This window comes from Lactuca saligna, chromosome 5, assembly GCF_052625555.1.
Source record: "Lactuca saligna cultivar CGN05327 chromosome 5, ASM5262555v1, whole genome shotgun sequence".
NCBI lineage: Eukaryota > Viridiplantae > Streptophyta > Magnoliopsida > Asterales > Asteraceae > Lactuca > Lactuca saligna.
The window spans coordinates 257,088,998-257,101,134 of record NC_136421.1 but is presented as its reverse complement, the minus strand read 5'-3'; the positions used below and the strand labels follow the sequence as shown (position 1 = coordinate 257,101,134).

The window sequence follows — 12,137 nt, the reverse complement described above, 5'->3', positions numbered from 1 at the left end:
AATTAATTAATTAAATAAACGAGGTGTTACAAAGATTATGCAGAATGGGCTCAACATTGCATCAACAATCGAGTTAGCTCGGCAAATACCATGCCTTCAACTCGACATGTCGAGCTCACGAGTCCAAGTCGGTAAAAATCATAATATATGAGACAAAAACTATTTTATCAAAAGAAATTGATTATTTACCCCTTTTTTTAAAAAAAAAAAAATACTATTTTAACCAAAAATTCAAAAATTTAACCATTTTCAACCAATATAATAAACACCTATAATCTTTTATATCACACTAAAACCTTTAATATTCTTCTTTATGTATCAAACATTCAACATCCAATCTTAAAAATGACTTCCTCCAACTTTCCATCCAACCAAAAAAATCTAAGAAGAAATTAACAAAAACCTCCAACTATAAACAATTCAAACCCTTTATCATTCATATTTTTACCGAACTCAAATGGATCATCCTATATTTTCATCGCCTACGTTCCATTATCTTGGTGTGGGTCCATATTATAATCCATGTACTAGCCAATCTCATCCCCAATTCCATTCCAAAATCGAATTTATCGCATTTGATGCCATTCAAGAAACTTAATTCTAATTCCAATTCCAGTCTTAACCCCAATTCTAATCCTAAACCTAGTTCCAATCCTAACCCCAATTTTATATCCTATCTGAAACAAACAGATTCTAAGGCAGAGGAACACCAAAAAAGTTGTCATGGACTTTAACAAAGCTCTAAAAGTTTACAGACATGATAACGGGATGCCTTTTAATTTTTTTTTTTTTAGAGTTTTGGAATATTATGAAGGAGTCCAAAACTCGGTTGAAGTCAAAACTTCATACTCACGATTCATTCATAGGTGGTTCTAAAAGAACTAAAACATCTTAAATCACCCATAACTAATTGTCAGATGCACATATCGGGTTAAACGTCAACGAAGATGAACCAAGTGAGGTTCATCTGTCGGAACTATGCACAATACAGTTCTCACCGAAAATTCGCATGAAATAACTGAATTTCACACACTCATCGCGACTCATTGCGACACCCTCTACAAAACATAAAGTATCCATACATGAGTATATTTTGTATGGTATATGTGGAGTCTCATATTAACTCCCTAAAAGAGCTCTTGTGGAGAGATGGAAGACTCCAAAGCATATGTTAATTATAGAACTGTGTTACACCGATGTGGAATACACTAACATTCCTTCAGAGTTGGATGTTCAATAAAAATAGACACGAATGTGTTGGGCCACGGAGATACGAGACATCAACTTTGATATCATGTAAGATATATATGTAGTCTCTTATTAAATCTCCAAAATAGCCATTGTAGAGAGAGAAGAGACTCTAACATATATCTTATCTATAAGACCATATCATTCCATTATAAGATATATTGTCATATAGGTGTGATTACCATGGGCAGATCTACAGTGGATCCCTGGGTATCCCGGGATGGCCCTCAAAAAAATTCATTAGTATAAATTTTTTCGGAAAATTTCGTTTATGTTGCGGTCCTTAATATAAATATGTTTAGTGAAAAAAAATAACACAAGTTATATTTACTTCAGTTGGTTATCACGATAAGGTGTTTTTCTCGAGGTTGCAAGTTCAAATATTCTTTTTAGTATTTATTTTCTTTTATTCTCGCAGCTATGTAAAAGTAATTTATATAGCATTATAAAGATTTTATACATATTATATTATGATGTGAAAATTAAACACAAGTATTGAGTTGTCCAAGTTGTAAAACACTGAACTTTTAATTTAAATGTACCGATTTCGAATCTTGGCCTTGACACGAGTGTAGTTTATTTTATTTATTAGTTTCTATCCTATATACCTTCAATTTGCTTCTTATTTCTTACTATAATTTTGAAATTTCCCACATCGGCCATAACATAAAAACATAACTCCTATATATCTTTTATATAAGCAACACACATTTCTCAACTCTCAGCAAGTTAAAATTTGAAATGTGATTGCGTTTAACCCGAAACCGAGTTTGAAAAACTAAGAAACCGAACTTATTTGTATGGTATACCCTTTTACTTCGACCTTGGCTTCGCAGGTATTATTTTTTTGATGATATCCATTTCCAATTTCATAAAAAGACTTGAGGCTATGCAAATGCCCTTTTTTGTGATTTATATCCAACGTTACAATTATCCTTCAATTATTTTGTTAATGCTTAATTTTTCAGAACATTACAGATTAATCCCTTTGAGTTTCATAAATATCTATTAAACTCCTTAAATTAAATTAAATAAGAATTAAACCCTTATAGTTCATTTAAATATCAAATAAACCTCATTGTATTTTAAATCTCATATTTTCAAATTTTTATTAAGTAAACTAAATCCATAAATTACGATATATAATTAAATAACGATAAATGGGTGTTACACTATAAAGTTTTGGATTGTTATTCGAATTATGGAAATGATAATGAATTTTTTTTTTTACTTTATATATATATATATATATATATATATATATATATATATATATATATATATATATATATATATATATATATATATATATATATATATATATATATATATATATATATATATATATATACCCTAAAAACCAACTTTTTGTTTTGTGTAAAATACTTAGCTAAATGTGCAAATGCTTATGCACAATGCACAATGTACAGTTTTTTTAGTTATAGCACCTATATTTTTATAGATTATTCAAAACTCATTCAACTTAAAAAAAATAGTTCCTAAACTCCTAAACAACTACTTACAATGCATAATAGACAATTTTTTTTACAGTTATGACCCCTACAGTTTTTTGGATTATTCAAAAACCATTCATCTTACAAAAATAATCTATAAACTCTTCCCCTACTCTTATGGATTATTCAAAATACATCCAACTTACAAAAATAGTTCTTAAACACTTCCCAGCTCTTGATAAGTCACCAAACCCTCATTTCTTTTAATATTTCAGTGTTTTTTGAAATTGTGATATACTATACTAAGGTGTTGTTTGTTTTTTGAAAAAAAAAAACTCTTCAAACCTCTTGCTGCTGCGTGGCGCAACACTTTTCATCTCGCAGCTGTTTGTTTTTTGGAAGTCTTCTAAGTCAAAAACTTCTGCGCGTGCTCTGTTTGGCGCAACACTTGTATTGCCTCTTCCAAGCTCTTCTTCCTCTTTTTGTACTGCTGAAATTTTGATTATATTATTAAAATTTTATTTCACATTTTTTTTCCGTTTTTTTTTTCGTTTATTCTTATTGAATTTATTTTTCATTTTTTTATATTCAATAATAATAATTTCTTGATAAAATATCATTATTTTTTACTAAAATATCTTTATTTTTTGTTGTCATATCATTCTTTTTTACTAAAATATCATTAATTTTTACCGAAATGTTATACATTATTAAATTTTACGTATTAAAAAGCTATTTTTGGTTTATAAAATTAGTTTATTTTAATTTTTTAATATCTGCAGCAGTATGCAGATGTTAAAAAAACAAACACGCTTCTTATTATAGTCTGCAGCCATTTGGTCCACCTCTTCTACTGCAGAGGGTTGCAGAGGTGGTCCGCAGACTTCATGAATTTTTGCTTCAGAAAATCAAACAGCACATAATTTAATCAATTCACATGCTTAATATGTAAGAAAAACAAATGTAAGAACCCGCGGTAAAACGCGCACTTTAATACTAGTTTTTAGTCTATAATTCAAAATGTATTTTTTTTTTGTTACAAACATACTTTTAATATGACATGAAATTATTGAAACAAATAAAAAGACAAAATGCAAGATTATATATTTGATGATTCTCTCTCTCTCTCTCTCTCTCTCTATATATATATATATATATATATATATATATATATATATATATATATATATATATATATATATATATATATATATATATATATATATATAACCCGTATATTATACGGTTGACAAGGCAAAATAAAATTAAAACTTTAAAAAACATAATATGAGTTATTTTTAAAGTTAGATGTTTCTGTAAACATGTCACTCTAAAGAACATGGAAGCAACAACGATTATCAATTCACATTTTTCCTAAGGTTGCTTAGTTAACCGAGTTTGAGTAACTATATGAATGTTTTGTTTTCACCGAATTGTTAAAAAATGAAGATACAAATATGAAATTAAAAGTAATAGTCCTATATCAATTCCATTCTCAATATAGTATAAAAAACTTTAAAAATATAAGTTCAATCTTCTATAGCAATGGAAAAAAATAAAAAGTTGTTTAATTTGGAAGCTTTTGTTTTAAAATTTTTATAAATATTTTAAAACTAAAATCATACAATATTACTAACCTGGTTTATTAACATTTTTTTTATACAATCACACAAAAATAGCCGTCAAAAATTATCAATTTGCTAAAGTTTCAACTATAGAACGGAACAGAGTTATTACAAATGTGAATTGCACGAGTATTGTTATATGATGAAATTAAGTTACCAAAAAGAAATGAAAATCTCTACAACTTGCATTGCAAATCTCTACAACTTGCATATTTTTTTTTGAGATTCAATCTTAAAAGCATAACACATATAAAATGTATAAATAAAGTTTTAATTTTTTATGGAATATCGAGAATTAAAATTTGTCTTGGTTGTGGATTGGTGGGTATCTGTGGGTACTTGCATTGATGAAGGAGCATCTAGCGTAGAAATAAGAGAATGTGGCAAAATGGTCTTTTTCTGGTTAATATAAAAACTCTTAGGTATTTAAATAGGGACGATTTTGGAACATAATGTAAGTTGATATAATTAATGACAATCACATGAAGTTATGATGCTACATTATTGGAATAAAACGTACACACACAAACAACAACATACACACATACACACACAACAACAATAAGAAACACACACTCACAGTACATACACACACATCCACAATGAAACACCAGCCAAAATAACACACAAAAAACAAAAAAATAGCATCCTAATTTAATTTTCTTGTTCATTTTAGAATCCTACTATCACTTCGTATATTAAATAGATAAAACCAACATACCGAAAGATTAAACTTGAAAGATTATGTATGAACAACAAAAAACGAAATAAAAAATAAAACAAAACATGAATAAATTATGGGAAAATGACTTAAGAGACCATCGAAGTTTCAAATACGTTCGAAAAAACCATTCAAGTATCACATGTTCAAAAAACACCATCAAACTAAGGCATATGTTTAAAAAACACCAACAAAGTACATGTTGTGTTCAAAAAACACCATCTTTATGGTTTGGGTAAGTTACATATTTAGTCCCTAACATTTTTTTCTTAATTCGGACGGTCCCTTTAGTTTAAATTTGTTTTGACTTCGGACCTTGATCGAGTTAAAAGACTCATATACCTTTATTACTTTCATTTAACATTATTTTTATTATATATTAATTATTTATACAATTTATGTTATTATTTATTATAAATATATCAATTATATAAATAATTAACAAGTAATAAAAATAAGTGTTAAATGAAACTAATAAGGGTATATTAGTCTTTTAACTCGATCATGGTCCAAAGGAAAAATAAATATAAACGCTAGGGACTGTCCGAGTTAAGAAAAAAAAATTAGGGACTAAATATGTAAGTTACTCCAAACCAAAAAGATGGGGTTTTTTGAACATAATATGTACTTCGTTGGTGTTTTTTGAACATATATTTTAGTTTGATGGTGTTTTTTGAATATATAATAATTAAATGATGTTTTTTGAAAAAATTTGAAACTTCAATGGTCTTCTAAGTCATTATCCCTTTTAATTGCAGATAAAAACTTTCCTCCATACTACCTAGACTACTAGCATTCGAAAGTTTTACAGTCAATCCTGCAAAAGAGGTCTGCAACTAAAAAAATAAAATAAGAAAAAATGGATCAAAAATAGAGAATAATAATTATAAATCATCTTTTTACCCATTTCATAGGCAAACTTGGTTCTAGATATTGAGTTGTTTTTCTAGTTCCAGTTTTTCCATGTTTTATATCTTGTAACCATCACGAACGTATTTTATAAAAAAGGTATTTACAAAAAAAAAAATAAAAAAAAAAAAAAGAAACGGTTTAGTTTTTGCTAACAGTGAGTTGAAAGAGTTCACGAGGGTAAAAATTAACCAAGAAAAGATGACGTACATCAATGTAACTAACTATTAACTGTAAAGTGGATCCAAAACCTCATTATAATGTCATCAATATTAACTATAAGTGGCTCGAAAATTAAGATCTTATCATCAATTTGAAAGAATAATTATGAAACAATATGAGTAAATTACACGAATACTCCCTATGGTTTGGGGTAATTTGCATAATTGGTCCCTAACTTATTTTTTTTAACTCGGAAGGTCCCTATTGTTTGTTTTTGTTACGCGCTTGGTCCCTACTATTTGTTTTTGTTACGTGTTTGGTCTCTATCTTAGCTAAAAATACTATTATTTAAATATGAAAAAATGTTAGGGTAGGTGAGATAATGTGAAGGGGTGGGGTTGGGGGTGTGTTTATTTAAATAAATTTAAAAAAATCAAGGGTAAAATAGTCTTTTTAGGTAAGACAGGGACCAAGCGCGTAACAAAAACAAACAATAGGGACCTTTCGAGTTAAAAAAATAAGTTAGGGACCAAACGCGCAAATTACCGTAAACCATAGGGACCATTCGTGTAATTTACTCTAAATTTATTATTTATATGACACAACTTCAAAAATGGTCCCTATGGTTTCCAAAAATATCAAGTTTAGTCCCTAAGTTCAAAAAACCTCACAGATGGTCCCTGTGGTTTCAAAACTTTTAACAAATGGTCATTCCGCCTAACTCCGTCATTTCAATACACAGGGACCATTTATGAGGTTTTCTCTATTTAAAAAAAAGAAAAAAAATATAATTATTTAATTAAAGGGTCTCTCTCTCTCTCTCTCTCTCTCTCTCTCTCTCTCTCTCTCTCTCTCTCTCTCTCTCTCTCTCTCTCTCTCTCTCTCTCTCTCTCTCTCTCTCTCTCCTGATTTGTGACCCCATCTGCCAAAAAACAATCCCTATGTCTTCTTCACCATTTTCTTTTTACCATTGTTGGATCATTCTAGCTTCAAATGAAATCCGGTTAATAAGTTTAGACCAAACAATCACCCACATCATCTTCTTCCTCGCTACTACGACTTAAAAATAAAGAAAGTCCCAAATATATTTTCCCTCTTCCTCTCTCATACACTATCTCACGCAGGATTTGGAAAGTCAATCATCTTCTTCCTGGATTGGTTTCACGCAGGAAAGTCACGACCCATATAATATGGGTCTCTTGTGTCGACTGATCAAGACACGTGAACCACAAAATAAATATAAGGAAACGATGGTGGTGGTGGTCGAATATTCACAGTAGCATGATGTGGTGGCTAGTCGAAGTCCTTGCGGTGGCAATAACCCAAAAAAATGGTAGTAGGTGGTGATGGGTTGTCGAGCTCTGGCGAATCCAAGTCGCCGCCACCGACGAGTTCAACAGACTGAAATTCCTATCATCTTCATCCTCAACCACCTACAACTTCAATTTTGATTTGGTTTCTTCCTCGACCACAGAAAATGGCCTAAATCGTCGCCTCCACCAAGCACCAAACATCACTGCTAAGTTAGTGACAATCACCATGACCACTGATTTCACTTATGATCAACGATGTGTTGTTTATTTAGGTTTTTTGATTTGGGTGTTTGATTTATTTCCACCGGTGTAAATTACTAGCACCATGTTCTTAGAAAAACCTCCAACAACAATGGAGGCAAAACTAGATCCAACACGAGAAAAGAGTTTATCTAAAGCTCTATCTGAAAAACTGTTACCTATATCACCTTTTCTTTCCCCAACTTTGTAGTTTGTAATCTCACAAGATTCCAACAGTTAAAGCTCTTGTAACAGTAATGATAGATTCTGAAAACTCATTGGATCTTGTAATCTTTGACAATTGCTTCAAACTTGGGATTTTGTCAGAATCAGATTGAATGAATTCTTTTAAGTCCTTTGAAACGAATCATATTTTGATTTGGTTGTTTTTTGTTCATTTGGATCTAATTTTCTAGTGAAATGTAACGAAGAAGAAGACGGGTTTAAATTTCATCTCTAAAACTTGTTCTCCATTTCTAAAACCTGTGAAAGAACACATATTCCATGCAAATCTTCTTCATCTGGATTCTAAAACTGATCATGGATCTCATCGCTCTGTTCTCCCATCTGTTTTATTAGATTCATTTGGGACGTTCGTGGTATACGCTCTTGGGTATATGTGTGATCGAGTTAAAACTAGGTGTATGTGTGTGTGTGTATGTTTTGAGTTACATTTGTGTGTTTCTTTTTGAGTTGCAGGTGTGTTTTTTATGAGTTGAGGTGTATGTATGTATATGTGAAATGTTTGTTTAAGCTTCAATGTGTTTTGAAAGGGAAGAAGATGAAATGCGTGTGTATGTGTATGTGTATGTGTATGAGAGAGAGAGAGATCCTTTAATTAAATAATTATATATATATATATATATATATATATATATATATATATATATATATATATATTTAAATAGAGAAAACCTCATAAATGGTCCCTGTGTATTGCAATGACGGAAATGCCCTCACTTTTTTGAAGTTTTTCTCTCGAAAACCACAGGACCATTTTTGAAGTTTTGTCTATTTATATTGTACTAATCAATAAGTAGAAAAGTAATGCATATAAAAAACAAAAAATGTAAACCAAACACTTCCATTGACAGCTATTGTTTTCTTTAGTGTATTTTTACAAACACTTTATTTCTTTTGAACAGTCGAAAAGATGTCACATTGCATTCACATGAAACCGTTGACTGTAAATCCTCCATCAACCGCAATAGTTTGACCAGTAATGTAAGAAGCAGCAGGCAAACAAAGGAAGGCCACAAGAGATGAAACTTCATTTGCTTCTCCAAGGCGTTTCAGAGGAGTTCTAGACGCCACACTATCCAAAAACTCCTTATTATCAAGTACCTACACAAATAAATCAATCTGTCAGTGTGTGCAAAAAGACATAAATACCCTCCTCATCCCCATCATAAAAAATAACAGTAGAAAACTTGTCAACAAAAGAAAGGCAAGATGAAGGAAGATTACCTCTTCGATAAGAGAGGTCTTAGTGAACCATGGTGCTACACAATTACTCCGAATGTTGTCTTTCGCCCATTCACATGCTAAATTTTTTGTAAGTTGATTCATAGCAGCTGTGAATGTAAAACACACACGTTAAAACCAGAAGGGCATTTATGTCTTTTGAACAAATGGGAGATAGAGAATGATTCATTGTCCCACCTTGTTCCTTTTTTTTTGGGTGCATGTTAACAAAGGGGAATAAATGTAAATTATGCAACCATTATCATACCTTTAATGGCACTGTAAACAGACCCAACACCAACATGAACCAGACCTGCAACAGAGGAAATAAACACTATGCTTCCATCTCCAGAAGCTTTTAAAAGAGGATGTGAAAGTTGACTCATATGGTAAGAAGACTCCAAATTAGTAGACATGAGCATTGAATACAGTTCTGGAGTATACTCTGTAGTAGGCTTCCTAATGTTTGTCCCCACATTGTTTATCTACAAGCAAGAAATCTATGGAAGTAAGTTTTATGAAGAGTGCAAAAGTTCGTATCATCATTCGAAGAATGAATTACTAATCCAACAGCAATATTAAGCAACTAACGATTCATTGTGATAATGTTTGCCCAAAAGTTTGTTGCACATGTCTAAAACCTAACAGGTTGAATCTGACTCCGAAATTAGTACCTTAAACCTCACATAATCGTCATATTATCAATTCCCGCTCACAAAAATTGAGCTAATTAGCATCAATTTCAATTGGTGAAGCAATTATGTTTGAATTTGTAAACATGATCTAGAGTAAAAAGTTAAGTTTCGTGGGAACACAAGTAGAAGAGCTTACTAAGATGTTGAGCTTGCCACTGAAAAGCGACGAGACTTGTTCGACAAGCTGTTCTCGTTGAGGACGAGAAGATAAGTCGCAGACGCATCCTGTGACGTTGAAGCACTTGGCTGACCATTCTTGTAACCGTTGGTTAAGTTCAGCTTCGTTGCGAGAGCAGGTGTGCACCGCCGCCCCTAACTCCGCCAGTTCCTCGACTACCGCGTAGCCGATTCCACGTGTACCACCGGTGACGAGAGCAGTTACTCCGGCTAGAGACCATCTGGGATTTCTAGTTGCACCAATACCATCGCCACTTACTGGAGCCTTCGTCGTCATTGATTCTATACAATGGCAACTGCTTGCAAGATCTTGTTTTATTTTAGGCGATCAAATTATTTTTTGAGTAAATTACATGAATGGTCCCAATGGTTTGGGTTAAATATGCACAAGGAATAAAAACAGGAATTGGGGAAGAATGATAAATGGAAGAGGTAGGGTAGGTTTTATTTAATGATATCATTGGGTGGCACTGTAAACAGACCCAACACCAACCATTGGGTAAAATATAATTATAATTAAATTAAAAAATATCATTAAGGGTAAAATAGACATTTTAACACTATTAGGGGTCAAACGCGTAACAAAAACAAACAGTAGGGATCTTCCGAGTTAAAAATAAAAGTTAGAGACCAAACACGTAAGTTACCCTAAACCATAGGGAGCATTCGTGTAGTTTACTCTTTAAAAAAAGAAAAAGAAATGAGAGCTTACCATTAAACACTTCAATTTAAAAGTCAAACCAGTATATAACTTCTATAGCTTTTAGCATAACCAATCTACTTTTATCTAGGGATGTTATTCGGGTCAGAACCGGTTTACCTCGAATCTAAATAACCCAAAAACCAAATAATGGTAATTGCATGAACCAAAAACCAAATCGATTAATCATTACGAGTTCGATTCGGTTCAGGTATTAATCGGTTCAGTTTGGTTATTACCCAAAGAACCCAAATAACATGTACAAGATGATTAAGGACCTAATATAACCGTAAAAACCGAATAAACCGTATTAGGATTCTATTACCTAAATAACCCGAATAATAGAATAACAATGTACTTTTATATATCAACATAAAACATTCAAAGACTAACATAACACAATAATACATTGAAAAAATAACATTTACATAGTAGATTAACATAATGAGAATTAATTTCTTACTTGAGTTTCTTGAGTTTGAGCTCAATTTTCCATGACTAGACAAAGTAGGAATTCGTGAATCCTTAGAAACAATAGGAAGTGTTGATTTTTGAAAGTTTCAAACAAGAGGAATGATCGACAGAAGTGATTGTGAGTTTTAATGAAAGTTGTAGAGCTCGTCGAGAGGATTTTAAGGATATTAAGAATGTTGAAAATGGACTTATGGAGCTCATATGTGGAAGTTGTGGTCGTACGAAGATCTGTGAGAAAATACATGTGTTGATGATATGGTACGACTAGGAAGTGCCACGTGGCAATGTCGAAAACCCCTTTCTTCCGAGAGACAAGACGCCATGGCACCCTAAAAATTCGACATGTGGCTCACGGAGGTCGTGACAGGTGGCCATGTCGGAAGAGGCATCAACCAAGCGATGTGGACAAATACAAAGGCGACACGTGGCATCAGGGAAAGGAAGACTCATTAGTAATGTGCGAGGCATGCATATTTATGGGCGTGACACACCTCCTTTATTTTCCAATAAATTGACTGCAAAATCAGCTCATTCCCCCACACAACTTCTCTATAACTCTCTCAAATACTTTCCGACCTTTGAGTCCGATTTTCTCCTAACTTTTAGCATATTTTAATAGAATCTCTAGAGCTCTAAGAGCCTAACGAAAAGAGGTGTTTAGGTTAAATTTTGTCTATGCAATTTCTTGGTTTTCACTAAAATCACTATAAGTTAAGCTACACTTATTTTATTCTAAGTGTAACTTATATTGATGTTCATAGTCGTTATTTTAAACCTATAAATAAGATTTATCAGTGATTCCAAATCATAATAAAAATTAATATACTTATAGGAATGATGTATAGGTTGGATCCAGTGGGTGTATAAAGTGAGATTTCTAAATAGTATATTATGTATACCATACATAACCTACCTCTGATATGCTCCTACACGTTTATTACTAACTTGATACATC

General features: G+C 31.7%; 1 protein-coding gene across 1 annotated transcript; it reads right to left on the bottom strand.

Annotated features, from left to right (window-relative positions):
* Positions 1–8,726: 8,726 nt before the first annotated feature.
* LOC145047474 (tropinone reductase homolog At5g06060-like) lies at positions 8,727–10,403 on the bottom strand. Its single transcript, XM_078995741.1, has 4 exons — positions 9,968–10,403; positions 9,405–9,621; positions 9,140–9,246; positions 8,727–9,016 (listed from the first exon to the last, which is right to left on the bottom strand). The coding sequence occupies exons 1-4, from the start codon at positions 10,283–10,285 to the stop codon at positions 8,840–8,842; spliced, it is 819 nt and encodes a 272-aa protein (XP_078851867.1). The 5' UTR covers positions 10,286–10,403; the 3' UTR covers positions 8,727–8,839.
* Between the last annotated feature and the right edge of the window lie 1,734 nt (positions 10,404–12,137).